This window comes from Cinclus cinclus, chromosome 1 (assembly GCF_963662255.1).
Source record: "Cinclus cinclus chromosome 1, bCinCin1.1, whole genome shotgun sequence".
Lineage (NCBI taxonomy): Eukaryota > Metazoa > Chordata > Aves > Passeriformes > Cinclidae > Cinclus > Cinclus cinclus.
This window is the reverse complement of record NC_085046.1, coordinates 25,258,841-25,276,482: the sequence shown is the minus strand read 5'-3', so window position 1 is coordinate 25,276,482 and position 17,642 is coordinate 25,258,841. Positions and strand designations below refer to the sequence as shown.

Sequence of the window (17,642 nt, the reverse complement as noted above, 5' to 3'; positions counted from 1 at the left end):
GCACCAAACAGGAGTCTACCTTTGGAATTTAAGGAGGGTATTCTGCCTCTTTGTTGTTGTACAGTCTCTGGCTTCAAAAAGAAATCTGGTTAATCTGGAATTGTCCTGTCATCAGTGGAAGAGTTGCAGTTACTCAGGAAGGGAAGGAGTTACCCCTAGGAGTTGCACTTCTGGTTCATCTCCCTACTCACTAGGCTGAGCAGAGAAAACCCAAAGCAAGATGAATTATCATGTCATAACAAAAGGGTGGTTGTAGGGAGGAGGGCAGTTTCTCAAGCTCCAGTTTTATGCTGTTGTTCAGAACAACCCGCTCATCTTGCCCAGGAGGCTGCTTTAGTGCTTTTGTGAACATAACAGGTTCTCCAGCTAAAAATGCAATAAACAGTGTGTTACTTTGAGATACTATAATGAAGTGGTGAATATGCTCTTTGCATTTCTCCTTCAGGTGCTTTAGGGTGAAACTCTGTCTTCTGTGATCACACAAGTGTATATTTGCTGACTGTTGTATCAGGGTTTGGATCACACTTTAGAGGAACAGCAGAAACTGGATCTGTAAGCACTACCTTGACCTGCTGGACACAACACTGTCTGATTCCATTTCTGAGTTTGTCACCAGGGAGTTGTCTGTAGGGACCATCTCCCAGTCAGCCTTCTGTCAGGCTGCTTTGGATGCAGTTGTTCTTTGATTTACCTCTGAACATGTGCCATAAGGCATCAATCCAATTTTAGGGATGATTTGACCAAGGGAGAGGTTTGAGCCCCAGATTTTGCTGAAGGCAGGGCAGTCAGGAGACACGTTCCCAGTACCCTTGCTCTGTAGTGGTATTTTGCTGGGTGTAAATTTTACCCTTTACAAGAGACAATTAAGGATGAAGACCAGATGTTTAAACCTACTGTCCTCATTGCTCATCATGGTGAATACAACCTCCTCCCCTACTCTCCTTTGCTGCTCCTTTACTTCTGAAAGGACACCTGTGAGTTCAACAGAGCTCAAATCTGACAAGATATAATTATTTTCGATAAATTGTCTAACTTTAGGCAAAAAAATATTGCAAAAAATTACATGCCAAGTCAGCTAGCAAAGAAAGAACCAGTATTGTGAGTTTGTTTGGTCTTCAACAGTGTTTTTCAGCTCTGCTTCTAGACCAGCTGAGCTGCAGAAACATTTCAGATTCAAAATGGACAGCTTGAATGGAAATATGCTATTTGTAGAATGATCAGTTTTTTAACTGCTGAACATAAAATAATCATTAAAATTATTTTAGTGCTTTATGCATTAACTAAAACACTTCACAAACATAACAGTCTGAACAACTTCATAAAATTAATTCTTCCTTCTAGGAGGCCTGAGTACTTCCCAGATCCCAGACACACTATTCTCCAAAGTGTCATGGATGTCAGCTAAACCACTGCAAGTCACCAATACAGCACACAGAATCCACCAGATGAGAGTGTGATATATTTTATTAGGAGGAAACTAATTTTTAAATGACACTGAAAAGATTTTTAAACAGAATTTCCATGTTCAAGTTCCTATGAAAGCTGAATGGTCAGAGCTGTAGTAAACAATATAGGTGAAACCACATAATAACTCTCACATATAAAAATAACTCATTATTACTTGGCTTCTTTTTATTGGAGTGCAGCACAGATATTCCCCTTGAAACAATAACTTCAAAACACTTACGGACACAGCTGTCAAAAATATTAAATATGCACATTTAAAAAAAATCTAAACCATGAATATATAACAACCTAAGACATATCCACAATGTAATTTCTTCATTATTTTACAGCATTTATCTCAAATACCATAAAATTATCCAAGTCTGAAAACTTACATACTTTAAGCTACCGGAAGAGTGTAAGAGCATAAATAATATAGGAAAATATCTGCCAACATTTAGCACAATGTATATATTGTACCCCAAGAGAGAAAACAAGTGTGTGCCACAGGTCATTATTCATCACAAATCATGATGTGACATCAGAGAGCTGTTGCTGGTGGAGTATGAGCTCTGGTCTTAGTTGGCAAAAACATGCTCAAAGCTTGTGAGTGGGGACACAGTGGTCTGTGAGAAGGCATGGTTAGGTATTTAGCAGTTTAATTTAGTTGGATAAGAAACAATGTAATGTTTTCCTGTTGTTAAACATTGCCATCTGTACCTCTGGCACACAAATTAAAAAAAGAAGGGTGTGACCATTAAAAGTACGTGTCCTGAGATTTCCTTCTTCAGGGGGCAAAGAGGTTAAAATGGAAAAGCTGATCTGTATATAAATCAGGAACACATGTGGTAATGAGAACAAACAGCAGCCAACAGGCAGGCGGGGACAACTTCTCCAGGCAGGCACAAAATGAGACAGACAAAATACCATTTACTGGAAAAGGGAAGGAAGCAACTGATTTTCACTTTGAAATTGGTGAATTTAACCAATTCTGTTAAGTCTTAATGATTACTTAAGGGTTTGTAATTAACTCTGAGTTTTAAAACTTGCTTTCACTGAAAAGCTCTCTGTCTAGTAGTGCAATGAAGCTTTGCTTTAGCATTAATATTGGTTCCTATCTCTACAAAATCAAGAGGTGATCTTAATATGTGTAACAGGATCTATGTATTTTGTAACTAATTGAAATAACAAAACAGTTGAGACATAGACCTCCTCTTAAAGTCATGAAATGTTTGTGTCTGCAGCCAACCTACTGGAAGTAGATACCAGCAACCAGTCTCCTACTGAGGCTGAAACAGTTTGGCATGATTTCTTTGGAAATAAATGGAATATTTAACGTACTAAGTTATAGTTCACTTAAAGCTAAGAAATATATCACAGTTGTGAATACTAATCCATTGGATATACCAGCGGCAGGCCCCCAAAATATTAAGTCAATTAAGGTAAGTCTTCATCTTCACATTAAGACTTGCTCCTTGACAGAGGCAGAAAAAAATAAAGAGAACATTACGGATCACAAAGCACTGAATTTTCAAGTGTAAAATCATACCAAAATCTTGATAAATTATCATTGATGTCGTAGGTGAGCAGTCGGTCAGGAACGTCACTGTGGGTGCCCTGCACTGCTAACACATGTGGTGCGAGGGCAAAGGGGACGTCGCTCAGCAGGTCTGACATGAAAGGGCTGCTTTCCAAAGTCTGACTCCTTTGATTTCCCATCTCTGTGCTTGATACAGTCAACTGTGACCGGTGCCCTGTATTTATCTAAAGAGAACAGAAGAACAAAAATTTACACACTACAAATCACGCAGCTATGGCTTTGTACTTAGAACCAAAAGGACCTACTAATAAAGGGAAACAAAAAACCCCAAACAAATAAATAAAAGCAGTTTCAGAGTTCAGTTTAGGTAGATCTAAAATAGCAGTTCTTAATACATGTTGATATAATTCTTTGGCTCAGGTCAACCAGAATTAAGGCTAAAACATAAATAAGACTCTTTGTAATGATTACTAAGATTACAGAAACACAGAATATGCTGAGTTGGAAGGGAAATTAGGATAATTGAGTCCAAATTCCCGGCCCTGCACAGAACACCCCAAGAGTCACAGCATGTGCCTGAGAGTGTTGTCCAAACACTTCTTGAACTCAGACAGGCTACCCAACATTACTATGCATTTATGAAACCCATAAGGCTCGTGGGACTTTTTGTCATTATATTCAGTCTTGTTTAGGGGAAATTACTTCATACAATTTCTTTCATAAACTGATGAAGCTCCATCTTTTGTTCTCCCCGTGCCTTTCCAGAAGTTGTCCAAGAAAAGAATTACTTTTGTGATTAAGAACTGCCCTATCCCACTTATTTCAAAGGATTAATAATGTTGCTTTCCAGTGTGAAATAGAATTGCATGACTGGCTGTAAGTCATATAGGGAAATATATATGCAGTACCAAATATATTCTTTATAGAAAAACACAGTTAAAAAAACCCACCAACAACACAAGAACCAAAACCAACAAGGAAATGAAAAAACTTGCCATACAGAAGTAGTCAACACAATTTAGAGAATAATGCTGGACCCAATAGACTTGCAAGCTTTGATCCTGACCTGCCAATATGACCTTACAAAGTGTTTATCCTGAAACTTTTACCATTTTAAGAACAAAGAAAAGACTATTTACTCTGCCTCTGGAAATCAAATGTAATTTCTTTTACTATTTATAGCAATAAAATCCTATACAAGCTGATACCTCTCATTAGGCACCCATAATGATGCTCCCGATAACAGTCTCTGAGCAACCTAGTCGAGCGGAAGGTGTCCCTGCCCATGGCAGGGGAGTTGTAATGAGATGATCTTTAAGGTTCATTCCAACTCAAACCATTCAGTGATTCTGTGATCTCTAGAAGTGAGATGTTTGTTATAAGGATTTCTACTTTGTATCAGCACAGATATAGAAATATTCAGTAAGGTGTCTGAAAGTACTTAACAAGTCATGTCAGAGCCATGAACACAGACAGGAATGTCTGACTCTGATGAAGTCCTGACTTCTTCCTTTGAACCTCCCATATTCAACATGCTGCTAGAAAACTCCAAAGGTTACACAGCTATTTAGAAAGAAAGAGCACTGAAAGCTTCAAGCACTAATTTGGTATTCACCTGATCTCAAGAGTGAAATGGGTCCAGTCATATGGAGGTTGCTTGCATCCATGATTTTTAGGGGTGTTGTGCTGCTCAAGATCTGACCCGTGCTGAAGTTGAATATCACAGATCATGGCTGTTCCAGAGAACCTGAGGAAGTTACTGTCTGACAGAAGAACAGTTTGGGTGTTGCGGTGGTGGTGGGTGCTTTGTTTTCTTGCCCAGAGCATTTAGCCAGGGAAAAGATATTCCATCTTCTTCCCAAAGGAATGACTGGCTTTGCCTTGAACACAACCTGAGCACAGTCATTCCTTACACAATCCAACATTTCATCTGGTAGGACGGATAAACCAAATGGTAAACTTTCTATTAACCTGCCAACAGTGAGTCAACAATGACACAAATAATCTTTCCAGTCTGTGTCACAGCCAGCACTTGTCTTGGGTGGCAGAGGACGCGCGCTCCTCCACAGCCGGCTGGGACACAAGGGTTAGTGGTGCTGCACACTCTGAAGGGGGCCCTCACTTGGAAGCTTTTGTTCATGCTCACAGTGATTTGAAACCTAAGGCTTAAGAAAAACTTGCCAAGAACTGTTACTATGACACAGGGTAATAATGTAAAATTTCTGAAGGTTAAGAAGTTTATTAAATGGAATGACTGATACATACAGCTACTGACCTTACTGGTTATGATGCAATATACAAGAGGAGCGACATTCTCCATGCTACTGTAATACTGGTATGTTTGTTACTACAGAATTCCTACAGCTACAGTTTACAGATATTTCTTTATTTTCCCCAGCTTTCCTTTTCTTGGTTCTCTCTTTTTAGATGTAGTTAACAGTCCTTCAGAAAGCTACATGCAACAGCAGAGACAAGAGCTGATAGAATTTTCCTTTTGCTTTCCTAACTGATTCTGGTACCTTTAGAGGACAGGGGAAATAGCTAGCAGGGAAGTCAGGAAGGTAGTTCTGCGTAGTTCTCTTATTCCAGCTTTCCAAGCTGTGAGCAAAAAACCATGGGTAATAGTATTATAACTCTATAAGTTCAGGAAAAACACTAAAACCTCTTGTACTTTTCTAATCAGCATGGTTATCTCCAAGACAAAGATCATCAGCTCTCACTTTAAGAGGTATTAGATTCTATGGCTGCTCACTGCAAACACTTTGAGAGAAGTCTTCCTTCTTGGCAGGGCCCAAGATATGCTTCAGAACAAAAGTCATAAACATCTAGTACAGATATATTTTCTTGCTAAGAATACTGCCAAACAGAACATTTATTTATGTTAATATTTGTCTGAAAGAATGCCGCACAACACTCAGGTGAGTCCTTAAATTTGTTGCTGCTGTAAACTTAAAAACTTCTCTTAATTTCTCCTCTGCATGAATTTATAACATTCCCTCTTGAAAGAAAGGACTTGTGGAACATTTTTTGAGGTGCTGGTATTTGCCTGTCTTTCATGGTTCCCATATTCTGAAAGGAAGCTAGAAAGACCCAGTTGAAAAACTGGGTTGCATCTAGGAATCAATTAAACTAGATCTTCAAAGTCCTTTCTGCCTCCCTTCCCTCCCACATTTCAGGGAAAAATGATCCCTTAGTCACTGTTCTATTCCCATCATTCAGATGATAATCAGAAATCCCTGAAATCTAATGTTTGTTTTGATTGGCAAATTATACTTTTATGAACACCTGTTTATATCTTAATTGTCCCCCAAGATGGGTGAACACAATCTACAATGCAAATTAGAACCACCACATGGCAAAACTAACTTCAAAGAGGGGAAAAAAAAAGAGAAGGAAGCAAATCTTGGATCTTTTTTCCTCCATAAACCTTACATTTGTTAGAATGTTGCTAAATGGGCAGACCCAGAAATTAAAATTCTTTCTTTAGACAGCAGATACCATGTACTGGCAGTGATGGAGCAAGGGCCAGCTTTGTTAAGTCCCAAGTCTCACTCCATAGCTGAAAGCAAAACTGCAGTAAGGAAAGATGAATTCTTTTAGAATTATTTTACTGTGAAAGGATCATTTTACCAAACTAAGTCTCTGCATACTGTTAGTGAAGTTCTTAATAGTCTTAAAAGGTTATGATACTATTTGAATAGTCAAAACAGTATCATAAAGAAAACCTGAAACGATTGACATAAATATAGTGCAGGTAAGTCAGAAACAAAGTGTCAGATCAGTTTAATACATGCCATGATCTGATCTCAATTCCAGCGGTCTTTGGGTCTCAGTTTACTCAACCCCTCATTGGAAGGACTTGGGCCTAATATGACAAGATCAGTTCACAACATAAATGGAAAAGGAGCCTAGATTTTCTATTTCAGTTTTACATTTAATCCACTACTGTCTTTCCCATGCAAACAGTTATTTTTAATTATCTTTAAAAGTCTGCATTCACTTTTTTGTTTACAACAAGTCACATTTTATATTAATTACCTATATGAAGAGAAAAGTTCCTGTCCTGAAGACTTCAGGTAACAAGAAGTATTTTTTCAGTTCTACCTAGAGCAGTCATCACAGGCAGTCATTGCCCTTTGCTGTGCAGAGCTGTTTCTGAGCATTCCTGTAGTGGTATTTAGATGCTGGCCTCCTGCACAAGACCCTATCAAACTAAACGTGTTTCTGTGCTTCCAAAACATGATGACATCCTATAAATGGGCTAACATGTATTTCATTCCTGTGCTGGAGAACCCACATGAGAAAAGGCCTTGTTGCAGCCAACCTCCCCAGGAGGCTTTTGGGTAATGTGATGAAGAACTGGACACTCTGGTAGAGAACATCAGTCACCCATCAGCGCCAAGGTCGCCCGCACTGCTTCCAGTGCAAACACCAGTACAAAATAATGTGATGCAACTGAGGTCAAGGTTATGAAATGGCTCATGCTTTATGCATGCATTCTTCAAGCATATATAGAACTGCAAGTCCTAGAGAATTTGATATTGCCCATTAGTCACACTGGTTTCTACTTAAATGCCTAACTTACTTAGCCAGAATACAATCCATTCAGAGCATATTATCTGGACATTAGCTAAACTAAGCACTGCCAAATGCTATGACACACAATCCTGTTATGAGAAATATTAATTGAATGGACCAAGAAGATCACTGATTTACATTTCACCATACATCAAGGAGTCAAAAAAATAATATGAATTACATAAGGTATGGCAATAAAATTTAATTCAAATAAGCAAGGTGTCTTCTGTGTTCTTGGTTTGCAATCCAAAAGAAATACTAGGTATATATACATATAGCAGCTGGCCATCAGATACAAATGGTGCTCTGAAAACAACATGTTATTTTGAAACTAACAAAGTATAAAACTACCCTCTAAAGTAAATTATTCCTTTTTTTTCCCTGTTAAAAGATGTTTCTCAGCTGTTTTTAAAAACATCTAATTTGCTGCATGTTTTTGTATTAACCATAAAGTTTGCCAAGAGTCTCATAAGGAAGGAAAAAATACACATTTTACAATGTACTGAGAAACTGGATTTACAGTACTCTGAAGGAGAATCAAAGATTAGTGCCAGCATTGTTATCATCCAAAACCTTGAACAAGGTTTCTATCAAGAGTGATTAATTTTAAAAAATTCAACACTTTCTGTAAAAAAGAGGGTTTTTTTCCCAGAAACAGACCTATTTTTCTTTTAAAAACAGCTTTGGGAAACAAACAGTACCTTCAGTCTTTTAGAATATTTAGTAAATATATAGCAATATAATATTTACAACAGACACCTGGTATGTGACTGGTGGTAAAGAATTATTTTTACTTCAGGAAACTTCATGGTATTACAGGAAATAGTGAATCATAGGGTAACTAAAATTTATTTCACACTATGTAGTAATTACTGCTGTATCTAGAAATGGAAGTTGTCATATGGGATTGTTTCTCCAATGTGTTTTGGTTGATGCTTTAGGGTACTCACTGGACCTCCTTACAAAATTTGTAGGAATTCTGGAATGATTATCCCCATTGATGACAACAATTCACTTTTCAAATAAAATTGTAATTTTAGAGGAAGAAAGAAAAAACTACTCACAAGGTTTGCATTCAAAAATTTAACCTAGGAGAACAGAATCACAGAATCAATTAGGTTGGAAAAGACCTCTAGGATCATTGAGTCCAACCTATCACTGAACACCACCTTGTCAACTAGACCATGGCACTGAATGCCCTGTCCAGGCTTTCCTTAAACACCTCCAGGGATCGTGACTCTGTCGCCTTCCTGAGCAGTCCTTTCCAATTTTAACAACCCTTTCTGTGAAGAAATTCCTTCTGATGTCCAAAATTCCTTCTGATGTCCAAAATTCCTTCTGATGTCCTGATGTCCAAACAGGATGAGTAAAACTTTGCTGGTGTTGGGGAATGTGTACAACGTGGTAATTTTCAAGTACCACAAAACTCCTAATGCAAAACATAACAAAAAACCACCCCAACACACCAGTAAGTATGTGACCTGCATCCTTACAGAACTATAAGAAAGGAACAAACCCACCTGGACAAGCACAATACAGATGCCCTGTGGTTTCAGAAAATGACATGTGAATAATGAGAGCTGCTGTTCTTTCAAGGTTCACTCAAAATTTTAATCAGCTCTCCCCTCTAGAGACTCAAGAGAAAAGCTACTCCTAGATGGGAGAGCAAAGTTAGATGTAAGAAGGGCTGGAGACCCTGTTATAACAAGTTACTTGCAGTAATTTGTTGCTATATCCAAATTTGTTCTGGTTGCTTGCTTGCTTTCGTAGCAGAAATGCAGTGTCTGGAATTATAACAGTGGCCAAGGATCAGTGTTCTCAGGGACTGCAGTAGGGCAGACCTGCAGGCTGAAAGGTTTGGGTTACCACAGAGTCCTTGGAGAGGTTTTTAAAAGCAAGAATGGTTCCCAGTGGAAATCTGCTTTTCCATTTGCTTTGGGCTCTTGTTTTCAAGCTTCTTATGACCCTTATTTTGTAATACAGCAGTAATTTGTCTTTCTTAAAGATCTCCTGCTACCTGTACAAGTTTATCAATATTGCTATTCAGAGTAAAACAGACCCAATTTTTAAAATAAGAGTTTAAGAATATTTTAACTAATTTTTTATGTACATTTTACGTGTTCTTTCTCCTCTAAAGCATGATTTTTCAGCTGTTTCTTGACTAGAATGGAATCAAGGTCAGGTTAACGTCATTGAAATCTTAAAGAAAATAATTCTAAAGAAACAATGAAAAGAGGTTCTGACATTCTATAGTTTTTTCTTTATTACAGCAAAGCTCATCACAGAGTAACTTGGCCTGCAAAGAACAGCAGGGAAATCTTTGCTAAACCACACTTTCAGTATAAATACTGATGTAACATTTCTGAATCCTTATTACCATTAAAGCAATTGGAAAAGTGTAATCACTAGAACAATTCTATAGTGCAAAAGCAGAATAAATTTGTTGTAATTAGATGTGATTCTTGCCCTCTCAAAGAGCCATAAAACTGTTAATCTCCCCAGAGGGGGAGAACTGCAAGGTTGCCATTTGAACTCTGGACACTCTCAATGTTCCATGGTTAAAGTGTGTTAATTTAAAAAAAAATATTAAGCTTTCTGTAAAAAAGAGGTGTTTGTTTTTTTTTCCCCAGAAACAGATCTATTTTTCCTAATTATTCTAGGAAATACCAGAGATGCCTGTGAGTTTTATTTATGAGAACTTATAGAATCTAATTCTACCATGAAAAGTATTCTAAAGTACCACAAAAGACTTCAAATCTAGTGTCTAAACCAACTCCCTTGTTTTGTCATCCTAGAATAAAAAACTGATTTTCTTCGTCACCAATTATACAAACTCAAACCAGTACAAGATGAAGGTTCTGTTTTAACTCAATCCCTTCTAACAGTACTTCACGGGAAATATTTTGAGGGGGGTCAGTGATAAATTTAGCAAATATATTGAATATAACCAAAATTGTATAATGATATTTTTTATTTCTAATTCCTACTTTTATTCCTTTATTCCTAACTCCTATTATTTATTACATTCAGTAACTGTTTGAAGACAGAGACCCAAAACATCTCAAATGTGGGCATCTATCATGAGAAACTATCAAATCGTGAATAAATAGGGGTAAGATGCAACATGAAAAGAAGACTGCAAACCTCAATGAAAGCAGAAATGAGAAGGAAGCAGAAAATGTTCTAAAGCTTTATTAAAAATTATAAAGCTTAATTTCCCACCATTAAGTAAAGTAATTATGCTCTCATCTTTCCTTCTATCTCAACCAATTTCACCACTGTTGGGTTTTATAACTGAAGACCAGTATCAACATTTATGCCCCTTCAGTAGCAGGGTTCCTTTCCTTGCTGCCTCCCTGTTCCTCTTCGGAGGCTCCTGAGTTTTAGGACACCACCTCTACAGTGCAGTCCCCTCTGCAACATGATTATTATAATAAAAATATCTTACAAGAAAGACAGGGGTGTGGGTTCAACAAGGAACAGTTTATCTAGATCTTCTGTTCCTTCAAAGTATTATGCAAGCTATTCATAGCCAAGATCTCAACATAATAAGCAACATGAACAATATTTAGCATATTGTGCTTCTGCCACTGCCAGGAAATGGTACTAGGCCAGATTTTTTTTTCCTTTTTTCCTGTAGCATGTATGCTGGAAGATTAAGAAGTTAATGAAAATTACTATAGTAAATGAACTGCAAGCCAGAAGAATTGTAATTGAAAATGCACACAGCTCTAGACATCCAGCACTGTATTCCACAACCACAAATAAGAAGTGGAGGACAAGTCAATATATTGTAAAATGAAAAGGCAAGTCTGATAAATGCTGATAACAGATTTGTTTTGTAACTTCAGTATCATCCAGAAGCACAAAGCATTTACATTTATTTTGCTGCTACCTTCATTCATGATGCAGTGCAAAACTCAGATGACTTTAAACACAGCCAGAGAATATACTAAGACATTGATTTAATATAAAACTTTAACATCATAGTTAAAACTAAACACTTTTTTTTAAAATTAAAAAACAATATTTAAATAATCTGTTTTCATTTAGCAGCTCCATTTGGTCGATGTACTTAGTGACAAGATGTGGTATTTTCTTTACTGCTTCAAGCAAAGAATTATCTTAAAGGTTTTTGGGAGGTTGATCTCCTGAACAGCAGAAGCTTAGACTAACTGGGTCTCTGCATTCATGTCTCTCTGTCTCACGTTCCCGACCCCTGCTACTGTTGGAAGCTCCAACAGGGTAACCAGCTATGGTAGGAAAAAGATGACAGCTTCTCTGAGATGGTGGATGCCCATGGAGCAGAACCTCTGAAGTGAGGGCTAATACTGCATTCTCTCATTACTGTACTAAGTATGTAAAAATCCAAGGATCTGAATGCAAAAGAAAGCTGTCTTAAAAAAATAAAGAAAAAAAGCTATGACAATTAAACATAAAAAACCCAGTAAGAAAATATTTAGCAAACATAGTTGCACACAAAAATAAAGCAAATACGTTTCTCAGCAAATTAGAACAACTGGGAAAAGTGTAGGTCAGAAGGTTGTTTTGTTGTTGGTTTTAGACTTTTTTTAAGAAGGAAAGGAAACGTCTCCTTGAGTAACTGAGGGAATCAGCAACATCAGTGAAATATCTCCACAGAATGTCAATATCAATGAGAGAAAAAAGACAGAGGGGTAACAATTCCTATCAGAGGAAAGGCAAAGAAAATTATCTTGGGATTTGATTTTCAGAAAAGAAGATAAGTAGATGGAACAGAAAAGAATTACTAGTCTGAACTCAGGTCAATTTTACTCCAACAATACCTGGGAACAACATCTTCAGCCATGCTTTCAAGAGTTTTGTTAAGTAACTAAACCCCTGGATCTTAAAAGGATTCTTACACAGATGCATGAATAAAAATTGCTGTACTTAGTACTCTGTTCTGAGGTTTCTATCATGATGCTTAAATTCCAAGCATGTGGCAAGACAGCAATATGTCCTGTTTACAAACTTAAAGTATTTTAATGCCAAAAAAAGAGAATTAAGTAAATATCTTCTCACACAGATTTCCACCTGCTCCCTCCACAGAGATCTGGGTCAGTAAGAGGAAGGATGGGTATTTGACTTTAATTTCCTCTATAAACAGTCTGTAACTGGAGCACTTGTCAACACCACCTTCAGTAAACAGGTTACCAGGAGCCAGAGTTTGTAAAAGTTTCATTCTATAAACAGCAACAAGACTGAGTTTTCCTCAGCACCTATGGATCAGGCTTTTCAGATTCAGGAATAAAACTGTCATGACTCTTAAAGCAGCAAAAGGGTAATTAATTAATTAATTAATTGAAAAGGAACTTATACTAGTCCACCTCTTTTAAATAAGAGTGGCCTCCTTGACCCTCCTTGTTCTCTATGGATGGAAAATAACTGGATCACAATTAAAATGAAGAAGGGTAGATTTTTTTTTTAAAGATAGATCTGTTTTTATCTAGCAGTACTGCTAATCACATTAAAACAGTAGAAACACGATCTTAAAATTTGTAGTACCCTGGAAGTAAAGAAATTAAAATAGTAAACAAATAACTTACACTTTATTTTGTATTTTTCAAAAGTGCTTTAAAACAAAATTTGAATGTGTGCTTCCCAGTGCAGAGTCTCACACAGGAGAGAGTAAAGTTCCAGAGAGCTCGCAGGAGCTGTAAAGTTCCAGTTTTTTCTTCTTTTTTTTTTTTTTTTTTGGTTTGTTTTTTTTTTTGGTTTTGTTTTTTTGTTTGTTTGGGTTTTTTTGTTTTTTTTAAGGTGAAAATTACATTGTAGCAAAAGGATCAAACAACACTGATGGAATGGACAGGGAAATATATTCCTGTCTTACCAATATTAGCATTCTGGGCTGAAATGGGACAATCTTCATGTTTTCTTTCCATTAAAATGGACTACCCACTGCCATTTGTGGTGAGTTTTATGTTTGGTTATTTTTTTCCCTCTGAAAGTGGCAGTGCAAGTAAGCAAAAGACATTGTTGTTTTCCTTACTTGCTGTTTAGAGTAATAGTTAAGGAGCTGCCCTACACTACAGTCTGTCACCCACATTGTAAATATCACTGTGCCATATTCACACACAGTCTCATCAAGTGATGTATGATCTACATTGCATTTTAGATAAATTTTAACATTGGGAAAGGCCAGAAGGTTTGCTCTGAGAGGCAGGATGACTGACTGATCAATTTGTTGACAGCAGCAAAGTGAACCAGCATTACTGGCTTTCAGTTTAACCATATGTATTTGGGCAAGAGATACAGGATAATCAGTAGCTTTATCTGGGATTAAGCTAGTCAGAAGACCCCAAAATTAGACAAAGGCTAAAAAACATGACGGGAACATACGGGCACCTAGTTTGAGCATCTCTTGCTACAAATAACCAATCAATGTAACTGAAGAAGCAAGCAAGTAAATCAAATATACAGGGAATCTCTGCCCAAACTAAATAGGGAGGTATGCAAAGTGTGCTTCTGCATACTTGTGCCTTGATCACCATTTGGTGTCTATGTCCCCTTTAATAAAGCCTCATTCTTAAAGTGAAGAGGCTGTAAATCAGGCTAATTATACTACTTTATGTACTTTTTACATGTGGGTACACACTTTCCTATCTATAGGCACTGAATTATGAAATATGCCTTGCCTGTGTGTCATTCTTTCCCTGCAGGATGTAATTTTATCTTCTGTTGTTCAAACCTCATAAATTGTGCAATCTGACTGCAGCACTGACTCTGGACTCCACAGGCAGGGCTGTGGGAGAGGGGGCTGCTCCAATCCATTTGTTGTGTTTACATGTGCTTGCTGGCCAGGCAGAACATTCATGTCCCACCTTGTAAGACTGTAAGGTTTCCTCAGTTCTTGTACTGAAATCTCAGCTGAAGTTACACAAAGGGTTTAACAGTGTTTCACACTTGCAAAGTGCTATAGAAAAGTGTAAGACAGCACTGCATTACGTTTTTTAAAATGAACTCTTTCAGAGAGGAAGTTAGTGACAACCACGTCAATTCACATCTCTCAATTCCCACTCAAGTTCTCTATACCTAAAAATATGATGCTTTCCTTTAAAAAAAAGAACAATGGATATAGTATTAATGATGCTGCTGTGATTACTAAGTATCTGAATAAACACAGGTGTGTATCATGTTACACAAACAAGTCCAGCTATTCACTTTAGAACTGAGAAACCCTACAAGGTGATAGTCTTGTAGGACACCCTGTGTCTTACTAATTGACCCTGGGTCAATAGCTTGCACAAATCGCAAATTTATAAAACATTGTTTGTGAGGCCACTGCAATGAATCCTTTATGACATGAGGAACAGACTTTCTCATATATAAACATATACCTAATATATTTCTACATAATGTGTATATAAACCTTCCCCTTCCCCCTGAGTTGTCCAATTGTTGTCCAGTAAGAGACAGAAGCCCACTGGTCTACATGTTCTGGAGAATTTCCTAGAATGAAAAGACCTAAATATTTTGGTAAATTATTTTACAGATAGCAATATAAACATTATGATATAATGAAGCTTTACAAAGTAAATATGTTATTGCACACTAACAGTTGTAATATATAATAGTAGTAACATGTCATAGATGTAATACACAATATTTATTTTTTTTAGCTGAATGGACTACTTACCTTCATCCTCAGTAAGATCACAAGCATATACTGTGCCTTTCTTATCATATACCAGCTCTACTTAATACACACGTCCCATCTGTGGCTGACATGGATTCCCCAATGAAGTCCCAGCTATTTACTACACACACAAAGGATGAAGGAAGCTAAGAAAGGTGATGTACATTGCAGCTGCCAAAGCTAGACACGAGTCATTCTTTATAAAGGTAATGTTAAAATGTCACTTCTTATAGCTTATGATCATGCATGATAGCTGAGTAAAACATAAGATCTTTCTTCTGATGGTACCAGATTCTCTTTTCAGAGAAAAGTACATGCTTCATGACATGCTGCAGACAGTCTTATTCCAGTCCCTTCTAAGAGTGGATAATTTCATTAAGTGATTATTGCTTACATATGCAATTAAGAATAGAGAAAATATGGACCAACATGCTTTAAGGGTTTTATATATGAAAAAGAAGATCTTAGAGTTAATATGACATATGACAAGCAATTAGTCTAACCAAGCCGTGACTAGAATTTGACCTTATGAGAGCTTAAAAAAAAAAAAAGCCAAGCTATGCAATATTTTTGATAGATACTAGATTCTGTCAAAAGAGAGCAAACTAATCACAAATAATGTGATCACAATAATTGTGAAATATAAACCACTTTTTCTAAAGCAAATGTAGGAAATTTAAACTAATGCTACAAATCTAGCCCAGAACACCCTACTTGAGATTTTAGATATGGAACCCTCTGAACCATAAACTAAGAGTCACTAAGTGAACAGAGACATGATCAGTAATAACTCCTTTTCCAGTAACTTGTAAAAATACAGACAGACAAACAGGAAAAAAAAAACCAGCCAATAATAGGTCTGATAGAAGCAATTACTTTTAATAATTAAAAAAAAAAAAGGAAAACAAGATAACAGTAATATTATTATTCATGCCCTGGAATTATATCAGATGATCTGCTCTAAAGGATATCCTAAAAGTATATCAACTTCAGCAATACTTGTTAATTTCACTAGAAGCGTAAAAAAAAATTGAATTATTTCTCCCCTACTCTGTGAACATTCAATTCTCATTATCTCTCCCTTTATATTTTATATCTCATAGTATTCCTGTCTTTTCAACTGACTCATCTGTCCCCTAACCAGATGTCTAGGAAACTGTTATTTACATCCATGCAGAATCCTTACACAGCAGCTGTATAAAGGATGACATAAATGAGCCAATGCCAATTCAGACATTAAAGAAAAAATATCCTAATTTATTTAGATACTTGCCTAAAATGGTGTATACCTGTTTCTATAAAATCATAGATGATTTAAAATTTACTTCTGGAACCATGGGCTTTCTGTCTGCTGTGTTCTCAGCTTTTAACAGCAAATTATGAAAAGAAAGGGTACAAGAATCATAGCAGAACTATTAGAATTCATAAAGAAAACTAAGTCCTAAGATGATAACAATCAGAGCAAGGTATATAATTAGAATGGCTATAACAACAACATATAAATTAGATAATTATGGATTAAGCAATCCCTTGGAGGATTCTCTCATGCCCTAGAAAATGTATAACAAGCTCCTTAGATAGACGGTAATAACTATTAAGTGTTTGAGAGAGAAGTAGGACTGTAAGGAAAAACAAAAAATAGACACAGCAAGACAAAAATCCTAATTTGAAATCTAAAGATGGCTTTCATTTTTGGTAGTTCATTTTAATACACTTACTGGTCCAGTATTCCCCCATTAAATCTGCTGACATCTGTTGGCTAAAGAGTGCACGTCAGATTTTCCAGAAGTGCATGATCAAATAAATATGAACTGCTTCTTAAGGTGACAGTAGGGAGATACAAAACACTGCAGCGATTACCAGAAATGTATTTTTTTTTGTTGCTGTTTCTTAATCCCAGGTGTCCTGGACACCAGACATACAATAATCTTCATAAATCCTAATTCAAAGCCATGCCATCTGTCAAAAATATTTTTTATGTCTCCTAATAGATATGCTACATAATTGCTCTCACAGTAGGGCAAAAATACATGGTTGTACTAATTTGATTTACCAATGGAATAGCTCATTATCGAAAATAACCCCACCATATTACTGGGGTTTCTAGCACTCTTCATATATCCAAACTAACCTTTCCATTCTGCTATTTTCTATAAACTCAAATTCCCAATGAAAACAGATAAAGATTGAATTATCTGGAAATTATACAGTAATAATGGAGAAATCACAAGCATAAAAAAAACCCAAACCATAGTGTCTTTTTCTATTATGACTGTGTTGCACTTAAAATTATCTTTGTATTACATGGTCACTAATTTACTAATTTAGTCACTAATAAAACTAATCTAAGTTCTCAGCCCTGCAGAGCACTAACCATTTTGGACCCGATCCAGAGAAGCACTTAAATGTGTGTGTGACTTT

The 17,642-nt window shown here is 36.5% G+C and overlaps 1 protein-coding gene across 2 annotated transcripts in view; it reads right to left on the bottom strand.

The window, feature by feature from the left end:
* Positions 1-1,474: 1,474 nt before the first annotated feature.
* Positions 1,475-17,642, bottom strand: part of UMAD1 (UBAP1-MVB12-associated (UMA) domain containing 1) — a 79,230-nt gene continuing 63,062 nt past the window's right edge. For both annotated transcript variants that reach the window (XM_062495206.1, XM_062495197.1), the window contains exon 4: positions 1,475-3,210. In XM_062495206.1, coding sequence (XP_062351190.1) covers positions 2,953-3,210 — 258 coding nt within the window. In that variant the 3' untranslated portion in view covers positions 1,475-2,952. The remainder of the gene's footprint in view (positions 3,211-17,642) is intronic.